Source organism: Pseudophryne corroboree, chromosome 4 (assembly GCF_028390025.1).
Source record: "Pseudophryne corroboree isolate aPseCor3 chromosome 4, aPseCor3.hap2, whole genome shotgun sequence".
Classification (NCBI taxonomy): domain Eukaryota; kingdom Metazoa; phylum Chordata; class Amphibia; order Anura; family Myobatrachidae; genus Pseudophryne; species Pseudophryne corroboree.
Window position 1 is genome coordinate 636,733,657 of NC_086447.1, and position 24,195 is coordinate 636,757,851.

At 45.5% G+C, this 24,195-nt stretch overlaps 1 protein-coding gene and 1 non-coding gene across 7 annotated transcripts in view; both read right to left on the reverse strand.

Moving 5' to 3' along the window:
• SCAF8 (SR-related CTD associated factor 8) overlaps window positions 1-24,195 on the reverse strand; it is a 766,315-nt gene that overhangs the window by 462,951 nt on the left and 279,169 nt on the right. For all 6 annotated transcript variants that reach the window (XR_010176108.1, XR_010176106.1, XR_010176107.1 and 3 more), the window contains one exon: window positions 8,584-8,693. Coding sequence is in view for 3 of the 6 variants with exons in the window: in XM_063917713.1 (XP_063773783.1) it covers window positions 8,584-8,693 (110 nt within the window). In the remaining 3 variants the exon portion in view is untranslated. The remainder of the gene's footprint in view (window positions 1-8,583; window positions 8,694-24,195) is intronic.
• LOC134913636 (U11 spliceosomal RNA) lies at window positions 8,993-9,129 on the reverse strand. Its single transcript, XR_010177336.1, has one exon. It is a non-coding gene; the product is annotated as a U11 spliceosomal RNA (small nuclear RNA).

A 24,195-nucleotide genomic window follows, 5' to 3' on the forward strand; every position in this document is an offset into this window, starting at 1 on the left:
GCGGCCAGATCAGTGCTAAACTCCACAACAGGTGTAAAGACCACGGGTAAAACGATTTCGGCAATGGGAGTAACGGGAAATGTGCAGCAGTAACCTTTGAGTAGCCCTGCAGAGATTACGATAGGGCCCTTGCATACCAAACATTCTTTCCTGTTGGCTGCATCGGCTCTGACTCATCTACTTGGCAGAGATTTGTTGTGTAAAATGTGGTGCGTCATATATTGTTCCCCTGAGGGTGTGTTCTTAGATATCTCTGAGAACCATGCACAAGAAGTACAGGACATATTAGACACCCCTCAAAGGCTAATGTTACACTCTACAGTTATAGACATGTCCATCACAGGTAGAGGAAACGATCTCACAAATACCGGGTTCCCTTTGGACCAAAGATGGACAGAACACTGGATTGATGGTGACTGTAGCCCCAGTAGCAGTGCAAGTAAAAGGTTGCAGGATAGCTCCAAAAATCCCCCAGTACCCTCTGAAACCAGAGGTGGAATTAGGAGTATACTCCGTCATAGAAAGGCTGCTACAGCAGGGCATCCTAGTCAGGACATCCAGCACAGCCAACAGTCCCATCTTCCCTGTGAAAAAGAGTGGGGGGCGGGGTTACAGGCTAGTGTATGATCTAAGGGGGATAAACAAGATAGTCGAGAGCCAATTCCCCGTAGTGCCCAATCAAGAGGTCATCGTCGTGTAAATTCCCTCTACCTCTAAGTTCTTCACGGTCATTGACCTCTGTTCTGCTTTCTTTTCTGTCCCTCTTCACCCCGACAGTCAGTACCTTTTCGGTTTCACCTACAGGGGAGTACAGTACACCTGGACCCGTCTTCCCCAAGGTTTCATTGACAGCCCAAGTATTTTCTCCCAGGCCCTACATGACTGTTTGCAATCCTTTCAACTGGAGAATGGGTCGGTGCTGTTACCATATGTTGATGACTTGTTGTTATGCTCTGACTCATTCGAGTCGTCCCTGGCAGACACTAAACAGCTTCTGTTTCATCTCTCCCAGACAGGACACAAGGTTTCTAAGGATAAGTTGCAGTTGTGCCGGACTAAGGTTAAATACTTGGGACACTGCTTGATGCAAGGACTCAGACACCTGACCACAGACAGAATACAGGCCATCTGGGGATGCCAGATTACGAGTGACCTTTTGAGTTGTACTGTACCGAGAGTGCTGGGTGCGCGGCAGCAGTCTTAACCCAGAAACATGGTGATGCCAGCAGACCGGTAGCCTACGACAGTGCACAGTTGGAAACTGTAGCACGGTCTCTCCCCACTTGCCTATGAAGTGTTGCAGCCATAGCTTTGTTGGTAAGTAAAAGCGAAGACGTAGTGTTAGGACACGACCTGACAATCAATACACCTCATGCAGTATCAACCTTGCTAAACTCCGCCCAAACCAGACATGTTTCATCCGCTCGGTTTACAAAGTGGGAACCATCACTGATGGCCCCTGTAAACATCACCATAAAGAGGTGCAGCACACTAAATCCTGCAACTTACTTGCCGAGTGTGTCTTGTCATGCCCAAAGAGTGGAGGATGAGCATGATGGTGGAGGATTTAGTGCAGACACTGATACGCATGATTGTATGGAATACCTGAACCAGACTTTCACTACGAGACCTGACATCAGTGACAACCCACTGGAAGGCGAAGACTTTACCTTCTACACTGACGGTAGTTGCCACAGACAGACGGACTCTGGAGACCTGTGCATCGGATACGGATAGTAGATGACGAAGGTATCATAGAAGCTGAACCCCTTGGTCCACCTCACTCAGCACAAGTCGCTGAGCTGGTAGCACTGACCAGAGCATGGGAGTTGGCAAAGGGTAAGTCAGCTAATATATACACGGACTCTAGATATGCCTTTGGAGTGGTGCATGATTTCGGGGCCTTGTGGCGCCTCAGAAATTTCATGACGGCAGTTGGCACACCTGTAGCGCATGTGTCATTAAGAGGCTTCTGACATTAAGAGGCTTCTGACAGCCATACAGGAACCTGACAGAGTCGCTGTTATCAAGTGTAAAGCACACACTTACAACCAAGACCCAATTTCACTTGGTAACAGCCGAGCGGACAAAGCTGCAAAATCAGCAGCAAGCACTACCACACAAATTAACACGGTGAACATGCAACAATTAATTTGTGTTCCCTACAGGAAAAGGCAGTCTGGAAGGCGAAGGGATATGGTCAGGAGTCCTCGGGACTCTGGAGAGATGGACGAGGTAAGCCAGTGGCCCCAGGGCATATCACCCGAGCCTAGCTGAAGCGGCACATGGTTTGACTCATCTGGGCAAGGAAGGTATGTGCAAATTGGTAAGAGCCTACTGGAGTGCACCCGGGTTCTCTTCTCAGGCGAGCAAGAAAGCAATGACATGTCTTACTTGCTTGAGGAAGAGTATTGGCAAGACAATACCAACAGAGCCATCCCATATCCCTATTACAGATGGACCTTTCCAGGTAATACAAATTGACTTCATACAGCTACCACCCTGTAGGAATTTAAAGTATGTTTTGGTATTTACTGATGTCTTTTCAATCTGGTTAGAAGCATTCCCTGCCGCCACAAATACTGCCGTATTCACTGCTAAGAAAACTGTACAAGAATTTGTGTGTAGCTATGGTATCCCTAAAATTATTGAAAATGATAGACTTCACCTGTAAAATGAGTACCCCTTTCAGGTCATGTGCAAACTTATGGGTATTAATAGTAAGCTACATACTCCCTACCGGCCACAGGCCAGTGCGAAGGTGGAGAGAATGAATAGCACTATTAAGAACAAGCTGTGCAAAGTGATGGCTGAAACTGGACTGTTGTGGCCAGAGGCACTGCCACTAGTGTTGTACAGCATCAGAACCACTCCCAGGTCACCGCTTATCCTATCACCCTTTGAAATTCTTTTTGGACGACAGCCCCATGTAATGATAGACCCCACAGGATGATCTGAACTGCAATAATGAAATGACTGTGCAATATTTGGTTAGGATGAGCCAGCAACTGAGAAACCAGCAAAGGAATCTGAAACTGGCGATTCCTGACCTACCAAACAGTAATTGTCATGACATTGAACCTGGAAACTATGTGATGATTCAAAATTTTCTACGCCCAAGTTGCCTCATAGACAGGTGGGAAGGACTGTATCAAGTTTTGTTGACCAGCACGACAGCACTGAAGGTTGCAGAGAGAGAGACTTGGGTTCACTCGTCCCACTGCAAGAAGGTCGCTAAAGGTGAAGAGAACCTCATATCACTAGAGAATCTGTCCCGGGAAAGCAGAGAGGCAGGACTGTTGAATGGCACCTGAGCATGGTGAACAGCAAAATCAAGGATGGTAGTCTTACTTTTTTTTCTATCCAAACACCCCCCCCCCCTCTTCATTTTTTTTCCCTTACCGAAATGGATCCACATCAAGAGACTGTGTTCCGGCTTTTTCCTGTGATTCTATTTTTGATCAAGACAATTTGTATTTGTGAGGGCTCCCGAGAAGTCGAGCAAGGATCTGGAATGGGTTCTGATGGAAAGGATGAATTCGTAGGACCCCAGGATCAGTCCATCACTTTGGTCAAAGCTTGTATCAGTAAGAGATCTGGTAGTCACAGAGCTCGGAGGCAATGTGAAGGGTTATTGTCTGATGAATACTGCATATGTAAGTACTGTGATAACATAGTCGAAGATGGGTGCATCCAGAGATGTCAGGCAAACAATAATATTAACATTGGCGGACATCCTTTGAGTGATTACCACTCATTAGTGGGTACGGTCTTAAACCAAACAAAACGCTGGGTGTGCTCACAAGTACCTCAAGGACAGAGTAAATCGAGATTAGTGCCATACCCCTTAACAGTGAATGAGGTACTCGAATTACATGGGGGGAGAACGGTGGACAGGAAATTCAATATATCTAGACCCCCTAGCTTGAAGCTCCACCAGTACCACGTAGATAGGTCAGTACTGTGTTTTAACGTGTCAAATTTCCGGAAACCAGGAAATTGGGAAGTGACATGGAACAATCAGACAATGACCTTCTCACGTAGGGCTGATGAGAACCCATCAACTCTGAAACTTGTACGTGGGATAATCAAAGTGGGAAGTATTTCCGATACAGGTATACACGTGGGATCAAAACCATGTGGGCTGGAAAAGTGACACAGGGATATTGTGCTCACATCATCCAGCCAGATACTTGTATCAAACAGATGGAAGAGCTGGGGACCGGTTTCTTCGTGAGAATTATTTGTGATATGATCTTGACGTATTTTGTCCCCTATGTTCTTCCAGATGACGCCTATTTCATATATGGAAGGAAAGTATACAAGTGGATTACTCCGAGCTCTGAAGGGTTGTGTTACATAGGCAGAGTACTACCAGAGGTCATGACCATCGCACAAAATGAAAGCTATTCACCGCAGTGCTCCGCCTCCTTATACTCATACACACTATGAACACATTTTCAAGAGACACCTCATAGATAGGTGAGAGCTTGCAGCCTCCAATTTGATCCATGAATCTACTGGGATTCAAATTCTTCATGCATTAGATATCACCCATACTGCCAGAGGAATTATAAATTATAGGTACATCCATGCGCTAGCGAACCTGATGGATAATATCACTGAGATGTATGATGACACCTTCAGGTATACGGGTAGGGAACTACAGGCCTACAAGAAGGAACTGGTCCATCACAGGATGGTCTTAAATTATGTCTCGGCCGTGACTGGTGGGTATTGTGTTACTCTGGCAACTCAATATGGTGTGAAGTGCTGCACGTACATTACCAACAGTACTGAGGACCCAACGGAGATCATCGATCAAAAGATGACGAGATCTTGCAGTTGAAGTGGGGGTTCAGAAGGAAAAACAATATCACTTTAGTGGCTGTGGGTAATGAACTGACCGGGTGGGCCTCATGGTTGAACCCACTCAAATGGTTCTCTGGGTTAGGAGAGTGGGCACAAAATGTGATTGTAAGTGTGGGAAAGTTTCTCCTCTGTATCCTGGGTGTCGTCATAATTATCGGTCTGATATTTAGATGTGTTCGGATTTTGACACTGCGAAGAAGACATAATACAAATTTTATGAGTCTAAGGAGCGGGTGCGTTGTAAATGTGGCAGATTTGATATATGACCCAATCATAGAAACAGTGTTGTGATAAGGAATGTAAATGAATTTCATGGCTTGTTTCTTTCACCACATTTTTGTTTTCCCCTCTACCCAGAGACCTACAACCGGAAATGACATCAGTGTACCCTAATTTATGTGAATGTACCTTTATATGTCTTACCCTCATCTCTGCAAACTTCAGTTAATAATACACATAGTCGATAAAATTTATCCACACATAATGGCATACACATACCCCTCCCCACATGTATCATCAGATAAATGTGCTCCCCATTTATTATTATTATAAAAAGCCGAACAAGGTGAGGGCTAATGGCCCTTGCCTAGATAGAGCTCTGTAATGTTTGTTTGTCCATGTACAGACCCTTAATACGGGATGAGAAGGATTAAACATATACTTTGCAGAACCTTGAAGCTTTCTTAGAACTTATACGGCACGATGATACATATCCCCCTCAAACATTTACTCATACATACATACATACTTTTCCTATCCCACTAGACCATATATTTCCCACCTACAACTCTTCCTGCTGATCAAAGGTGCCTACTCGAATGTTGTACATATTGTATATGTAATATTTTCAGTGTTATTAGTAATTTGTGGCAGTTATTGTTTACTGCCAAAGGGTGGACTGTTGAAGTCGAAAATATTATACCCACATCTTACACGTGCAAACACCACACAGAGGTGGCCCCCGTGCGTGTACTTGTTCTGCCGTGCGTGAGCATACACGCACGCTGCGTACATTGGCTCGCGAAGCCCTGCGTATTAGCGCGTAGTATGAGTAAATACGGTAGCATACACATTCGCATAGAAAAGCCACAAAGACATATCTGATATTTTATCCACACAGTGCATAATTCACACATAGTCTACACACACCACACCAGCAAGTTACATTTACTTAAGAAATAGAATAATAGAGATATTCAACTTTACAGGATGTGAGGGGACAGAATTAGGTTAGGACATAGTGTTTGGTATCCAGATGTACAGTATTTCAAGGGCTACATTCCGATCGCAGTTTGCAGATTATAGCATGCTCCTTCGCATAGATATGCGCAGGAAAACAATATTCATATCTTACTGTACTCGTGATATTCGGCGGGAACCCAGTGGAGGACATCTGCAAGTACACCTAGACCAAGCATCGCCCACCTATTCAAACCAACCTATGACCCCTCATGTACTGTAAATGACCAGCCCTTTGACCTATGAAAGAAGAGCTTACAGTTTCCTTTGTATTATGTTTTGGACCATTGTATAAAAGCAAGGCCTCCTGGCCGGCCTCAGTCTATTCTCTGAAGGTCATCTTGCTAAGATTGACTGGGGACCGGATCCGGGAGGCGCAGGCGAACAAACGTATGTACTATTGGTTGCAGATCTTCTCTTGTAATATTGTTGTATTTCTGTGTGTATCCCCTTTTAGTAAATATTTGTTGCTGCGTTGGACCACAACATAACATACCACTGGTGTTGCATTCCATTCTTGTTTTGGGTATAGAAGTGTATTCAGCCACACGTGTCGCTGTACAGTGCGTATAGCGTGTCGGCATGCATACGCTACATGCATTCACGTCGTAGGGGTACTGTCAGCATTCAGCGACCCAAACCATTGTATTATAAGGTATAGCATTTCCCTGTAAGTTAAACGGACTTAACCATACATACATACATACATTCATGTCAGTATACTTGACAATCACAATGAACAAAGTAAAGACACCATTACCATAAATGTAATTAAAAGTCATGGCAGAGAACAAAACATGACATATTGCTCTGCATTATCAGTCACATTGAACAGACCCAACTGTCATCCTTAATATGCATACCACACTGCAATGACCTAATTGCCAGCCATATTATAGAAGCTAATTGGTTGCTATGTAACATAAATTACGTTGGCAGCCTCACTACACAGATTTATTTATTTGGCAAAATCCATGGCAACCATTACCACCCACATATAATATGCAGAGATTTCCAGAACATCTATGAAGAGGATAAAATAATACAACAGGATACAAACAAGAAGTAGAAATGTATGTAGGGTTATAGCACGTTAGTGGATTATTGCAAACGAGAGCTTGTAACTTGCCCCCCACACCAGATACTGGTGTGTTCTATACTATGTCCTGTCAGGCAGGATAGACTGTGTGCCAATTCACTCCCTGTGCTGAATATCAGAATGTTTCATTTCCCTTTTAGGCATGTTTTCTGATAGACTTTAACACCCTTTTGTGTGCTTGCCACAAGATACTGTATATACTGTACAGGCCTCATGTGTTACCTTCAACAAACAGATAACCCTGTGTGCCCTTACTTGTTTTTGACACTGTTTTTCTCTCTCATTTCTTCTACTGCTCAGTTTAATTTTCCAAAACTGGTTCTACATGAGAAAACGGTCTACCTTTAGACAATAAGATATTGACATACACATTGCATGGACATGGGGGTTTATTTTCCATTCAATACCCCTTTCACACCGCACAAATGACCCGCTATCGACCCGGTCGACACAGGTCAGCATGCAGTGTGAAAGCGCCACAGCTGAAATCCCAGGTCACCTGACCAGGAAATTCAACCTGGGAATAAAGCAGTGTTATTCTCGGGTTGATCTCATCTCCCCCCCCCCCCCCCCTCCCCCTCCTCCTCCCCCTCCTCCTCCCCCTCCTCCTCCTCCCCCACTATGGCAACCCGCCCGGCATATTGCCGTGCAGGGGAAGCGAGCAGCAGCGTCCAATGCCGGATTCCACCCAGGAAGGACCCGTTTCCAATTCCCGGGTGGGATCCGGCATTGGCGGTGTGAAAGGGGTATAACCTTGACTGTTGCCACAGACGTAGTAAACATTATGTGAAAGTAACTATTCAATTTTAGCAAATATATTCAAATTACCGGACGAACTAAAGCTCCATTTGCTTATTTGAGGAGTTCCAAGTATAAAAAAACAACAAATGTACTACAGGTTGAGTATCCCATATCCAAATATTCCGAAATACGGAATATTCTGAAATACGGACTTTGAGTGAAAGTGCGATAGTGAAACCTTTGTTTACTGATGGCTCAGTGTACACAAACTTTGTTAAATACAAAAAGTTATTAAAAATATTGTATTAAATGACCTTCAGGCTATGTGTATAAGGTGTATATGAAACATAAATTAATTGTGTGTATGTACACAAACTTTGTTTAATGCACAAAGTACATTATAACATTGGCTAAAATGACCTTCAGGCTGTGTGTATAAGGTGTATATGAAACATAAATGCATTCTGTGCTTAGATTTGGGCTCCATCGCCTTGATATCTCATTATGGTATGCAATTATTCCAAAATATGGAAAAATCCGATATCCAAAATACTCCTGGTCCCAAGCATTTTAGATAAGGGATACTCAACCTGTATAGCCATTTTACAAGACATTTGCATAAATTGTCAAACCTTGATCTGGATTTGGAACGTGTCCTTGGTATTTCCTCTTTTATCATTTTCTTTTCCTCCTTTTCAAACAGATCTTCAGTTACATCCTGCATTTCCTCAATATCCATATCCTTAAAACAGAATAGATGAGTTAAACAAATATAATATAAAATTATATGTACTGTTCTGTTGTAGCAAACAGAATACCACCCACATATAAAAAAAAACAACCATTAATAACAAATAAAGTACAATCACTTTACAGCTAAGCCAAAATTCATAATGGTGATAATAAACAACAAAATGGATGATGCAAGAAGGAAATAGGAATTGTATTGTTTTACTGTAACCACTCTTGGTAGTGTCTAATTACTGATAGGTGCAAGTAAATTTTAGCCAATTTTCTGAACACGATTTTTTTTTTTTCCCTAAGGACGCTCATTTGAGTCACTCACAAGCAGTCCTGACAGCAAAAATTATGCTTCCGAAATCTCTTGATATTGATTCCGCACCACGGTCCCCAAACTAGGAGACCATGATGTGCCATGCACGGCACAAGCCCTTTTTTTTCTGAACAAGAATTTTAAAATACTGTTGTCCCTATAAAATAAAAAATAAAAATAAAAAATTGGATTTTGAATACCTACCGGTAAATCCTTTTCTCGTAGTCCATAAGGGATATTGGGGAGCAGATTAGTACGATGGGTATAGACGGGTCCAAATGAGCCAGTGCACTTTAAATTTAATTAACCTGATGTGATGGCTCCTCCCCTCTATGCCTCCTCCTACAGCTCAGTTATAAGTAAAACAGTGCACGAAGGAGAATGATATACTTGAGAGAAGGAACATAACAACAAGTGTGGTGAGATTTACAAACCAGCACACCAAGACATAACCGGGCCAGCAATGGCTGGCAACATCAACAGCAACAGCTGAACAGGTAACACACAATGGAGAACCTGCAGAAAATCACCGCACAGAGGCGGGTGCCCAATATCCCTTATGAACTACGAGAAAAGGATTTTCCTATTTTCTCAAGCATCCATAAGGGATATTGGGGAGCAGATTAGTACGATGGGGATGTCCCAAAGCTTCCAGAACGGGCGGGAACGTGCGGAGACATCTTCAGCACCACCTGCCCAAACTGGGTATCCTCTGGGGCCAGGGTATCAACCTTGTAGAACTTCACAAAGATGTTCTTCCCCCACCAGGTAGCAGCTCGGCATAGTTATAGGGCCGAGACTCCACGGGCGGCCGCCCAGGAAAAGCCCACCGATCTGGTAGAGTGGGCCTTTAGAGACTGTGGACCAGGTAAGGCTGCTAAAGCATAGGCCTGTTGGATAGTAAGCATAATTCAACGAGCAATAGACTGCTTAGAAGCAGGGTAACCCTTTTTCTGGGCATCATAGAGCACGAACAAGGAATCCGTATTTCTGATCCAAGCCGTGCTCTTGACAGAGTTTCAAGGCTTGCACAGCATCCAATACCTCCGAAGGAGCAGAAGTGCCAGAACTGGATGGAATCACAATAGTTTGATTCAAGTGAAATGCGAAGACCACCTTCGGCAAGAACTGATGTCTAGTCCTGAGCTCCGCTCTGTTCTCGTAAAAGACCAAGTACGGACTTTTGCACGTCAAGGCCCCCAATTCTGAGACACACCCAGCAGAATCCAGGGCCAGTAACATCACCGTTTTCCACGTGAGGTACTTATCTTCTACCGTCGTCAGAGGTTCAAACCAGGAGGACTGTAGAAAGCTTAACACTACATCCAGATCCCAAGGTGCCGTAGGCAAGAAAGGAGGTTGTATGTGAAGCACCCCTTGCAAGAAGGTCCGAACTTCTGGCAAGAGAGCCAACTTCTTCTGGAAGATGGAAAGAGCTGAAATCTGGACCTTAATGGATCCCAGATATAAGCCTTTACCCGCACCAGCCTGCAGGAAACATAGGAACCTTCCTAATTGGAAATCTGCAGAGGGATATGTGCGTTCCTCGCACCAAGAGACATATCTCCGCCAGATATGATGATAGTGTTTTGACGTCACAGGTTTTCTGCCTTGCACCATAGTGGCAATGACGTTTTTGGAAAGCCCTTTGTGAGCTAGGATGTTCCGCTCAACTTCCATGCCGTCAAACGAAGCCGCCGTAAGTCCGGGTAGACGAACGATCCTTGTTGAAGAAGATCCCTTCTTCGCGGCAGAGGTCAAGGGTCCACTACAGACATGTCCAGAAGACCCGCGTACCACGCTCTTCGGGGCCAATCTGGGGCAATCAAGATTGCTTCCACTCTTTGATGTCTGATCCGCTTGAGCACCCTTGGGAACAGCGGAATCAGAGGAAACGGGTAAACCAGTTGGTAAGGCCAAGGCGGTGTCAGCACATCCACTGCGCTTGCCTGAGGGTCCCTGGTCCGTGAGCAATAGCAGCGAAGATTCTTGTTGAGGCGAGAGGCCATCAAGTCGATCTGTGGGTATCCCCACCTGTTGATGATCTGTTGAAACACCCGAGGGTATAGTCCCCACTCCCCCGGATGGAGGTCGTGGCAGCTGAGGAAGTCTGCTTCCCAGTTGTCCACTCCCGGTTTGAAGATCGCGGACAGTGCTCTTGCATTTCTTTCTGCCCAGAGGAGTATTCTGGACACTTCTCGCATGCAGGCCCTACTTTTTGTCCCTCCTTGTCGAGTGATGTACACCACCACCATGACGTTGTCCGACTGCACCTGAATCACCTACTCCCAGAGTAGAGGTGATGCTTTAATCAGAGCTTTGTGGATAGCCCGAAGTTCCAGAATGTTGATAAAAAGTAGGGCCTCTTGGGCAGACCACCTGCCCTGGAACTGCGCCCCTTGGGTGACAGCACCCCATCCTCTTAGACTCGCATCTGTCATGAGGAGGATCGAATCCTGAATCCCAAAGCGTCGACCTTCCTACAGGTTGGAAGACTGTAGCCACCACAGGAGAGAAATCCTGGCCCGGGGTGACAGCTGAATCACCCAGTGCATCTGAAGATAGGAACCAGACCACTTGTTCAGGATGTCTAATTGGAACGGTCTGGCATGAAACCTTCCAAATTGAATCGCCTTGGACGAGGCCACCATCTTTCCCAAGAATTTTATGCAAAGATGAATGGAGACTCGAGCAGGTCGGAGCACCATGCGAACCATTTCTTGAAGTGTTCTCACTTTTTCCTCTGGGAGGTACACTTTCTGTGCTACAGTATCCAGTAGCATCCCCAGAAACAGGAGCCATTTAGACGGTTCCAGGTGGGACTTCAGCAGATTGAGGATCCACCCGTGGTGAGACAGAAGTTGTATAGTATGATCTATATGCAGCAATAGAAGCTCCCTGGAGTTCGCTTTTATCAGGAGATCGTCCAGGTATGGAATTACATTGACCCCCTGGATCTTGAGCTGAAACATAATTTCTGCCATCACCTCCGTGAATACCCTTGGAGTGTAGACAGGCCGAAATGTAACGAATGAAACTGGAAGTAATCGTTCAGTAGGACAAACCTCAGATAGGCCTGATGTGGAGGCCAAATTGGAATATGTAGGTAAGCGTCCTTGATATCCAGGGACACTAGGAATTCCTGTTGTTCCAGGCCTGCGGTCACCGCTCTCAAAGATTCCATCTTGAATTTGAAAACCTTCAGGTAAGGATTCAAGGACTTCAGATTCAGAATAGGTCGTACAGACCCGTCTGGTTTTGGTACTTCGAACAGACTGGAGTAGTAACCCTGTTCTTGTTGCAGCAGGGGCACCGGAACAATGACCTGGGACTGAACCAAGTTGTTTCTGCCTGTAGTAGCGTACCACGCATACTTTCCAAAACTGGTAAGCCTGATATGAAAAATCGGGAGGAGGAGAGCAGTCAACTCCAGCTTGTAACCCTGAGAGATAAGGTCCCTTACCCAAGAATCTTGGCAGGAACAGTCCCAGATGTGGCTGAAGTGACATAACCGAGCTCCCACCACGAGATCTCCTCGGGGTGGGTGGGCACCGTCATGCTGAAGTCTCTCCGGAAGCAGAACTGGAGTTCTGGTCCTGAGATTCAGCGACGGCTGGTTTCTTAGGTTTTCCCCTGGAGTCTCTATCTGCGTTGGAGGCCCCCTGGTCCTAGATCGAAATCTGGAGGACCAAAAGGACTGAGTAGACGGTCCGAGGTAGGTACATGCAGCAGGCGGAGCCCCTAAAGGGAGAAACGTGGATTGTTCCAGCCGTAGCTTTGGAAATTCATTCGTCCAGTTCACCTCCAAAGAGCTATTGTAAAGGGAAGAGATTCCACATTACGTTTGGATTCAACATCAGCAATCCACTGACGCAACCATATGGCTCTGTGCGCAGACACAGCCATAGTCGTGGATCTAGCATTAATATTACCACTCTCTTTAAGGGAGTCACATAGAACTCTTGCCGTGTCCTTAATATGATTCAGGAAATATACGTTATGGTAAGAACTTACCGTTGATAACGGTATTTTTCCTATGTCCACAGGTTTCCACAGGATAACATTGGGATATGATGGCGCGACAGCGGATTGGCACCAAACGATCACAAGCTTTCTGGCCTCCCAGGATGCAATGGGCTCGTCTATATAATCCCGCCCACCGACTCAGTCAAATCAGTTGTTTCCAAAGCATTTAGGCAGGAGCATTATGTAGAACCCTATTCCGCTGAGAAGACGCATGCACACCCTTCCATAGAGGGAAGAGGTTAGTGAGTATAAAGATTCTCAAATCAGGTGCATCAAGGTGGGATCCCTGTGGAAACCTGTACATAGGTGAAATACCGTTATCAATGGTAAGTTATTACCATAACGTATATTTCTCCATTGGGACTTCCCAAAGCAATTTTTAGTGGTGGGGACGCTCCTGATTAGACAGGAGAACCTTTCACCCGAATTCCACGTCAAGAGAGGCAAAGGTATCCATGGCATAATGTCTAATGGAAGTGTTAATGGAAGACCATGTGGCTGCCTTACATATCTGTTCTGCTGAAACACCATGTTGTGCTGCCCATGAAGGACCTACCTTACGTGTAGAGTGAGCAGAGATATTAGCTGGAACAGGGAGATCAGCTCGAGAGTATGCTTCTGAAATAGTCATTTGAAGCCATCTTGCTAGCGTGTTTAGTAGCAGGCCATCCTCTCTTGTGAAATCCGTAGAGAATGAAGAGAGAATCTGTCTTTCTGATGGCACTGGTACGATATAAGTAGAATATTAATGCACGGACTACGTCCAGCGACGCTTCTCCCGCAGAAAGCCCCGATACTTGAAAAGCCGAGACTACAATTTCTTCGTTAAGGTGAAACTTAGATACCACCTTAGGAAGATAACCAGACCTAGTTCTGAGAACTGCTTTATCTGGATAAAAAAAATCAGAAAAGGAGATTTACATGACAGCGCTCCTAAATCTGATACTCTTCTAGCCGATGTCATAGTCAGTAGTACTTTAGCTGTCAACCATTTAAGATCCACTTTCATAAGTGGTTCAAACGGAGCCCCTTGAAGGGCTTTGAGGACCAGACTTAAATCCCAAGGTACTAAAGGAGGAACAAAAGTGGTTGAATGCGCAGTATTCCCTGGAAAAAAGTATGCACATCTTGTAAAGTAGCAATTTTCTATTGAAACCATACAGTCAATGCTGAAACTTGAACTCTCAAGGAAGCCACCTTCAAACCCTTATCCATTCCTGCCTGAAGGAAATCTAAGATTCTGGATACTCTGAAAGATTCTGGCTTCATATTTCTTTCAATGCACCAATGAATATAGGCTTGCCATATTTGGTGATAAATGTGAGCAGAGGAGGGTTTCCTTGCTCTGAGCATCGTTTGAATTACCTGTTGTGAAAAACCTCTTGACTTCAGGATAGAGGTTTTAACAGCCACGCCGTTAAAGACAGCCGATCCAGATGCCTGTGATAACAAGGACCCTGCATCAGTAGATCTGGACGTTGACGGAGCAGCATTGGAGCATCCACTGACATCCTCTGCAGATCTATGTACCAATGCCTTCTGGGCCAAGCCGGAGCTATTAGAATCACGGCACCTTTTGCTTGCTTTATTTTCCTCACCACCCTGGCTATCAGGAAGATTGGAGGAAACAGATATGCCAGATGAAATTCCCATTTCACTGACAGTGCGTCCACAAGAATCGCTCCGGGGTCTTTTGTTCTTGACCCGTATGCCGGAACTTTGTTCTTCAGACAGGACGCCATGAGATCTATCTCTGGCAACCCCCACTTGTCTACTAGAGTCTGAAATACTTCCGGGTGTAGAGCCCATTCGGTTGCTCGAATGGTGTGTCAACTGAGAAAGTCTGCTTCCCAGTTTAGGACTCCTGGAACAAACACTGCGGACAATGCTGGAAGATGGAGTTCTGCCCACTTTAGTATGTGACTTACTTCCTTCATTGCTTTTTTGCTGCGCATTCCTCCCTGATGGTTGAGGTACGCTACTGCCGTTGCATTGTCCGAGTGGATCTGGACTGGTTTTCCTTGCAGAATGTCCTTTACCTGAATCAGTGCCAGGTATATAGCCTGAATTTCTAACAGGTTTATTGGCAGGCAACTTTCTTCTATGGTCCATTGTTCCTGGAACCGTATTTTCCCGGACACTGCTCCCCAGCCCTGAAGACTGGCATTCGTTGTCAGGACCTCCCAATCTGATATCCAAAAGGGTCTCCCATGTCTAGATGGGATGTCTGTAGCAACAAGGCTAATGACCTTTTTACCTTTACTGGAAGAACCATCATTTGTTTCTTTATTGTCGGATGTACTCCATTCCATCTGGCCAGAATCAGATGTTGCAATGGCCTTGAGTGGAACTGTGCATATTCCACCATGTCGAAAGTTGACACCATCAACCCCATCACTCACATTGCCGTGTGAACTGATATTGTTTGACTGTGCAACAATTCCTGAATCATTAACTGCACCTTGGATATCTTTTCCACAGGTAAAAATATTTTCTGCAGACTTGAATCCAATACAGCCCCTAAGTGAATCATCTGTTGTGACGGAGTCAGAGACGACTTTGCCCAATTTATGAGCCATCCGTGTTTCTGTAGAAAAGTTATTGTCTGTTGGAGATGTCTCAAGAGCAATTCCTGGGATTGTGCCAGGATTAAAAGATCATTGAGGTATGGGAAAACCCTTATTCCCTGTTTGCGGAGATAAGCTGCCATAACCACCATGATCTTGGTAAATACTCTGGGGGCTGTGGCTAACCCAAAGGGTAATGCCAGGAATTGAAAATGTTGCTGGAGGATAGCGAGTCTGAGGTAACACTGATGGGACAATGCTATAGGCACATGCAGGTAAGCATCCTGTATATCCAGAGATACCATGTAATCCCCTGGTTCCATGGCCAAAACTATGGAGCGTAACGTCTCCATGTGGAACCTTGGGACCCAAATGTATTTGTTTAACATTTTGAGATTGAGGATGGGCCGAAATTACCCATTTGGCTGATGGACCAAAAATAGGTTGGAGTAAAAACCCTGCCCCCGTTGTGCCGGGGGTACTGGAATAATTACCCCGGACTGAAGCAATTTCTGAACTGCTTCTTGCAGGGCTCTGGCCTTCGGCTCTATATGAGACAGGCTGGTGCAAAAAACCTTCGAGGAGGCTGCTTCTTGAAAGGGAAAACATAACCCAGAGATACCACTTCTTGCACCCAAGCGTCTGTTGTCTACTGCTGCCATATGTGTGCAAACTGAAGAAGTCGGCCCCCTACCTTGGAGTCCCCCAGGTGGAGGCCCGCACCATCAGGCTGATGGTTTCTGTTCTGGTTTGGAAGTTGGCCCATTGCTTCTTTGCTTTACCAGACTTATGATACTGGGTTTGCTTTGAATCATTTTTACCTTTTGTTTTACCTTGCCACCGAAATGGCCGAAATCCCGAGCCCTTAGGTTTTGGATTATAACTAGCAGGAAACCTGACCTTCTTGGATTCAGCTTCTGACTCCAGAATATATGTCAGTTCTTTACCAAAATGAATGTTCCCAACAAAAGGCAAAGCTTCCAGAACCTTCTTGGATTCTGAATCAGCTTTCCATGTACGTAGCCAAATTGCTCTGCGAGCAGCTACCGTTGAGGCTGATGCTTTAGAAACAATCGTACCCACATCCATTGCTGCTTCTTCTAGGAATTGCGCAGCCTGTTTCATATGGGCTATATGGGACTCCTGCTCCCTAGTAGGTGCTGAGAGCCCATTTTCCAGTTCGTCAGCCCATTCAACTACCACTTTTGCCATCCAGGCTGAGGCCATAGCAGGCCTTATGACTGCCCCTTACAGAGAAAATATGTTTTTCAAAAAACCATCAACTCTTCTGTCTGTGACATCATTTAATGACGTAGATGGCAAAGGTAAAATAGATTTTCACACTAGTCGAATGACGTGCGTATCTACCTTAGGAGGCACTTATCTTTTTAAACAGTCCCCAGTTGGAAAAGGGTAGTAAGAATCCCATTTTTTTTTTATTCTATATTTCCTATTTGGCGTAGCCCACGGTTACTCCATAATTTCCGTCAGGTCCTCTGACTCTGGAAACTCAACCCTGTTTTGGGACGTTAAAACACAGGTGCTTTAGTTTTAATTATTGGCTCAGCTGAATCCTCTAGAGACAGAATAGCCTTCATTGCTCCAATTAAGTCAGCTATATCTTCTGAGCTGAAACCCTCCATTTGTTCTTCATATGGTGAAGTAGAGTATATGGAGTCATCATCTGTTGTATCATCCTGTGTAGCCTGTGAATTTGATGATATATTTACCCTTGGTTTATCAGCTTGTTGACTTTTAGAAGCTGTAGGGGCTATACCATATGATGGGAGCTGCATGTATGGGTTAATAGTGTACCTTATACCTGAGGTTGAAGCTGCAGAGACCAACCTGTCAGCTATACTAGATAAGGTTTGTGCAAACACGGCCCAAAGTGGTTCTACTTGTCGTTGTACAGGGATCTGCCTTGCAATCTGCTGAAACGCAAAAAATTTGCACATAACTTATCGTTTGAGTTAATAACTCCACCTTGCAGGATAAACATGTTTTGAGTATTGGTGTTACTGTTAATGTAACCTTGTCACCTTTGCCGCACTTAGACATGGTAAACAATCAGCTTTTGCACAGTATACTACACAATCTGTGACCGAAAACACTTTATATGCATAAAAGTGATATCAATCTGACCCCAGCATTGAGGTTCAGAAGAAAACACTGTCAAACATATACAGTATAAAGTCAGCAATCACACTAGCAGTCAGTCACATGTTATATATTAGTCATATGAGCATATTATCAACTACGAACACATTTCAAGTATGTAGGAGTACATTTACTGTATTCTGTTCTATACAGTTATTTTAATGTATTCAGACGCAATTGCGGAGAAAACCACAGTATTGCACACAAATTAATATGCAATAGGCACTAAACGTAACTATTCATACTAACAACAGTACATAGAAAGGTTGTGCTGTATAACCCTTACTCCGTAGAGTGGGATACAGGGAAACTCACCCCACTTCCAGGATCGATCAATACGTTAGCAACCGCTGAGTGGATCTAGACGCTACTAGTGTACACTGCCGCTCCAGTAATTTTTAGTGGACACAGACGCACAGTGAACGTTAGTGCATGCAGACGCTCATGTCTGCGACCCAGTCTCTTAGCGGTAAACCTTAGTTTATACAGACGCAGCGGCCTATGCTGCGACCGAGTCCCCGCGTGGTAGCATCTGAGACGGAAGTGAGGCAATCAGTTTGTGGCAGGAGACGCACGGTAACTGGTCATGAACTGGGAGGAGGGGCGACCAGGAGAGCGTCTGACTCCCCACTGCTGACATCAACCCTAGGGATCGCAGCCTCAAACTAATCCTGGCACCTTATGATCCCTAAAGCCTAGTGCTGGAGCACCCGTGGTGGCGGCGCGCCAGCTACTGTTTGGTAGTCTCCTCCCAAAACAGTGCGGCTGTGTCCGTATTCCCCTTCTAAGCGGAACCGATGCCTTACCTTCTCCCCGTGCACCAGCCACAGCCTGGTAACGTCTGCTGGACCTGCTAGTAACATCCGACACAGACGCCCGTCGAGACAGCACTTGTACCGTGGTAAGCGTTGTTGCGACCCAGCGGAGAGTTGTTGGAGCGACTCTTTCCAATATGCGTGTAAGACGCTGTTAGGAAAGATCACTCAGAAAACATAGTAAGACTATGTAAATAAATCAAATACAGCTTAGTGCTGCCAAACACAGCAGCCCTGTGACCATGGTCCGGCTCCTGCCGCACCAAACAAAAAACTGATTTTACGGAGTCCGTGGGCGGAATTATATGGACGAGCCCGTTGAATCCCGGGAGGCCAGAAAGCTTGTGATCGTTTGGTGCCAATCCGCTGTCGGTCCATCATATCCAAAGTGTTCCTGTGGATAACCTGTGGACCCTGCCGGAGAAAGTAACAGTATTAACTAAGGTCATATCACCCGAGAGACCTTCTTTAATTTGATTAGCTCAGGAATGCATTGCATGCGTCATCCAGCAACGACCGATCTTTGAGCTACACCTGCAGCAGTGTAGATAGATTTAATAGTGGTCTAAATTTTTCTATCTGCTGGGTCCTTTACCGTAAAGGAGCCTGGAGTAGGGAGTACCGCCTTTTTAGAAAGGGGAGAGATTGAGACGTCTACTGTTGGAGACTGTTCCCAGAATTTCCTGCCTTCAGGGGCAAAGGGAAATGTATGCAAAAACCGTTTTGACACCTGATATTTTTATCTGGATTTTTCCAGGCTATTTTAACTAAGTCATCCAATTCCTTGGAATCAGGAAATGTGACTGTCGTTTTGTCTTGTGGGAGGAAAAATGACTGCTGACTATTAGCATCCTCCAGGGGGAGCTTTAACACATACCGAATAGCCAATATGAGGGGTTCAATACCCTGGGCAGGGGTGTAATCCCCACTTATGGGGTCCACATAATCCTGTATATCATCATCAGTATCTGATAGGAGTGCAGGTAGAGCACGTTTTTGTGCACCTGTAGTAGACAGGGGGGGATATTTAGCAGTTAGACTTGCCACTGCTCATTGCAGTTCCTGAGTCTTATTTGCATTAAGTTGAGATGACATATCAGACATCAAACTTTTGATAGCCCCCAAACACGAGGGCTCTGGACTCTCCATAATCAGCATTTTGAGATGGCTGACTACACTGCTCACATGATATGGAGCTAGATGAACTAGGAGAGAATCTAGCATTACATATACTGCATGACTTCTGTTTTACCATTGGGAATCAGAAAAACAGGTATAATATACATACAACACAGCCTGATATAGATATATTATACAAGCCTGCAGTGACTATTGCATGTGAGAGGAGACACAGGAGAGAGTACCCCAGCTCACCCAGCCCCAGTGAGGCGGTCAGCGTTTTTATTGTAAACACAGTGAGACTGTAATATGAAAAATCCCTCAGAGGGATTGTTATTGTGCCCTAATATAGCGGCTCTCCCCCTTGTTAGGAAAGGAGATATTAAGGCTGCTGGTGGTATGCAGAGGAAGGCGCTAAAATACCGCTGAGCCTGCTCTCGTATAGCTCCGCCCCCCACCATGGCACCAGAGCTACTGCTGTATAGTTATACTGGCCATGTCTCCCTATCTGTGCAACCTCACATAAATGCTTGGTTCAACAATATTAGCCAGTCTCACGCAGGGACTATAGCGGGTCCCCCCAGGAGGGACCCGTCCGCCTCAACTGCGCTTCAGCCGCACAGTAAACCGGGGGACCCCGGTTGGTACTCACCACTGATGATCACCTTCAGGCAGCGTTAGGGGTGTGCGGCATGCTGCGCCTGCGACAGCCAAGGCGCCATGCCCCGCAGGACGGTGGTCCTGCAGCGGGGTAACGACTCTGCACCTCAAGAGGCCTGTGACCGCCCCCACTAACTCCCACGGTGCAGGTATGCTGTTGGCCAAACAGCATACCGAAAGAAATAACAGGATTTTAATAACTACCGGTAAATCCTTTTCTCTTAGTCCGTAGAGGATGCTGGGGATGTTTCAAGAACCATGGGGTATCGACGGGATCCGCAGGAGACATGGGCACACTATAAGACTTTGAATGGATGTGAACTGGCTCCTCCCTCTATGCCCCTCCTCCAGACTTCAGTTATAGGAACTGTGCCCAGGGAGACAGACATTTCGAGGAAAAGGATTTATTTAATTATTTTAAACTAAGGTAAGATACATACCAGCTCACACCTCCAACACGCCATTCAACAAACAACGCATGCAACGGCATGACCAACAATAGTCACAGACTGACTGAACTCAACATGAGCATAACTAAAACCAAACTGCAGATAAAGACCACACTGGGACAGGCGCCCAGCATCCTCTACGGATTAAGAGAAAAGGATTTACTGGTAGGTATTAAAATCCTATTTTCTCATACGTCCTAGAGGATGCTGGGGATGCTTCAAGAACAATGGGGTTTATACCAAAGCTCTAGAACGGGCGGGAGAGTGCGGATGACTCTGCAGCACCGATTGACCAAACAAGAGGTCCTCCTCAGCCAGGGTATCAAACTTGTAAAACTTCGCAAAGGTGTTTGATCCCGACCAAGTAGCAGCTCGGCAAAGTTATAACGCCGAAACTCTCCGGGCAGCCGCCAAGGATAAGCCCACCTTTCTGGTAGAATGGGCTTTCACCGATTTCGGTAACGGCAAACCTGCCGTAGAATGAGCCTGCTGAATCGTATTACAAATCCAGCGCGCAGTAGTCTACTTAGAAGCAGGAGCCCCAATCTTGTTGGGAGCCCACAGGACAAACAGAGCCTCTGTTTTCCTAATCTGCGCCGTTTTGGCGACATAGATCTTCAAAGCTCTGACCACATCGAGAGACTTCGACTCCGCCAAGGCCTCAGTAGCCACTGGCACCACAATAGGCTGGTTTACGTGAAAAGATGAAACCACTTTTGGCAGAAATTGTTGACAAGTTCTCAATTTTGCTCTATCCGCATGGAAAATCAAATAGGGGCTTTTGTGAGACAAAGCCGCCAATTCAGACACTCGCCTTGCTGACGCCAAGGCCAACAACTTGACCACTTTCCAAGTAAGGAATTTTAACTCAACCTTTTGCAAAGGTTCAAACCAATGTGATTGCAAAAATTGCAACACCACATTAAGATCCCACGGTGCCACAGTAGGCACAAATGAAGGTTGGATGTGCAGCACGCCTTTTACGAAGCTCTGAACTTCTGGAAGAGAAGCCAATTCTTTCTGAAAAAAGATCGACAAGGCCGAAATCTGTACTTTAATAGAGCCTAACTTTAGGCCCGCATCCACACCTGCTTGTAGGAAATGGAGCAAAAGCCCCAGGTGAAATTCTTCCGTAGGAGCCTTCTTGGATTCACACCAAGACACATTTTCTCCAAATTAGGTGGTAATGCTTTGCCGTTACTTCTTTTCTAGCCTGAAGAATTGTGGGAATGGCTTCACAGGGAATACCCTTTCGGGCTAGGATTAGACGTTCAACCGCCACGCCGTCAAACGCAGCCGCGGTAAGTCCTGATATACGCACGGCCCCTGTTGTAACAGCTCCTCCCGAAGAGGAAGAGGCCAGGGATCTTCTATGAGCAACTCCTGAAGATCTGGATACCAGGCCTTTTTTGGGCAATCCGGAACAATGAGGATCGCCTGAACCCTTGTTGTTCTTATAAGTTTTATCATCTTTGGAATGAGTGGAAGTGGAGAGAACACACATACCGACGGAAACACCCACGATGTCACTAGGGCGTCCACCGCTATCGCTTGAGGGTCCCTTGACCTGGAATAATATCTCTGAAGTTTCTTGTTGAGGCGGGACGCCATCATGTCTACTTGAGGAACTCTCCAACGACTTGTCACTTCTGCAAAGACCTCTTGATGAAGACCCCACTCTCCTGGACGGAAATCGTGTCTGCTGAGGAAGTCTGCTTCCCAGTTGTCCACTCCTGGAATGAAGACTGCTGACAGAGCGCTGGCATGTCTTTCCGCCCAGCGAAGAATCTTCGTGGCCTCGGCCATCGCCGCTCTGCTCCTTGTTTCGCCCTGGCGGTTTACTTACACCACTGCTGTCACGTTGTCTGACTAAATCTAGACAGGCAGACCTTGAAGAAGATGTTCTGCTTGCAGGATGCCGTTGTAAATGGCCCTTAATTCCAGAATGTTTATGTGTAGACAAGCTTCCTGGCTTGACCACTTTACCTGAAAGTTTCTTCCCTGTGTGACTGCTCCCCAGACTCGGAGGCTTGCATCTGTGGTCACCAGGATCCAATCCTGAATCCCGAACCTGCGTCCCTCCAGAAGGTGAGAACTGTGTAGCCACCACAGAAGGGAGATTCTGGTCCTGGGAGATAGAATTATTTTCTGGTGCATGTCCAGGTAAGACCCGGACCACTTGTCCAACAGGTTCCACTGAAACACCCTGGCATGGAACCTGCCATACGGAATGGCCTCGTAGGCCGCCACCATCTTCCCCAGCAACCGAGTGCATTGAAGAACTGACACTTTTGCTGGTTTCAGAATCTGTTTTACCATGTTCTGTATTTCCAATGCTTTTTCCACTTGAAGAAAAACTCTCTGCAATTCTGTATCCAGAATCATACCCAGGAACGACACCCGTGTCGTCGGATCCAACTGTGATTTTGACAAATTTAGGAGCCAACCATGTTGTTTCAGAATTGTCAGTGAAAGGGCAACATTCTTCAACAATTGCTCCCTGGATTGCTACCTTCAAGGCTTGATTATGGACAGTTGTAGTCCTATTGAAAGCATGGTTTCTTACTCCTCTCTCGGACACCAACAAGTTCCCCGTATCGGCGTGAAGGACTTCTAGGCGTATTCCAGGATAGGATAGGATGTTTAAGCTGGAGTGGAGGCCTCTGCAAACCAACGCGTTTCGCTGTGTCAACAGCTTTGTCAAGGTATGTGACATACCATAATCAAGCCTTGAAGGTTCTCCATCCACTCCGTATGGATTATACATCTCCACAAGTGCTATATACACCCCCTGGACTGTGGCATCTTTTTCCAAAGGATTCTATACAGGAGACTGTGTTTGGCCTCTATAAGTGGTAATATATCCAATGAAGTGTTGTGCTGTGTTTGCCCTATTTTACAAATTTTAATACATATTTTTAAATCTGTGGTTGCAACCAAATAGTTAATTTTGTATAAATAAAAAGTTATATTGTCTACATCCAGTGTACAGCGCTGTATATCCTTTCCTAGTATTATTCTTCAGGGATTAACTATCCCTGTAAACAGCTGCTTTGGGTTTAACATCACATTTTGAAGCGCCGGGCCAATTACCTTGGTAATTCTTCTCAGCTATACTGGATGTTTGTGCAAACATAGCCCAATGGGGATCAACTTGCACCTGTATCTGCCTTGTACTATTTAAGACTTTGGTAAAAGCTAAAACAATTTGCACACAAACCATCCTGAACCAGATCCTGAGAGGTTAACCCAGCTTTGAAAGACAAACATGATATGAGTGTTTGTGTTGCTGTGAGTGCATCTTCCTCACCTTTGCCGCTCCTAAACATGATAAATAATCAACACTTATACAGTGTAGTACACAATTTGTGATTGTAATCACTTTAAGACTCGT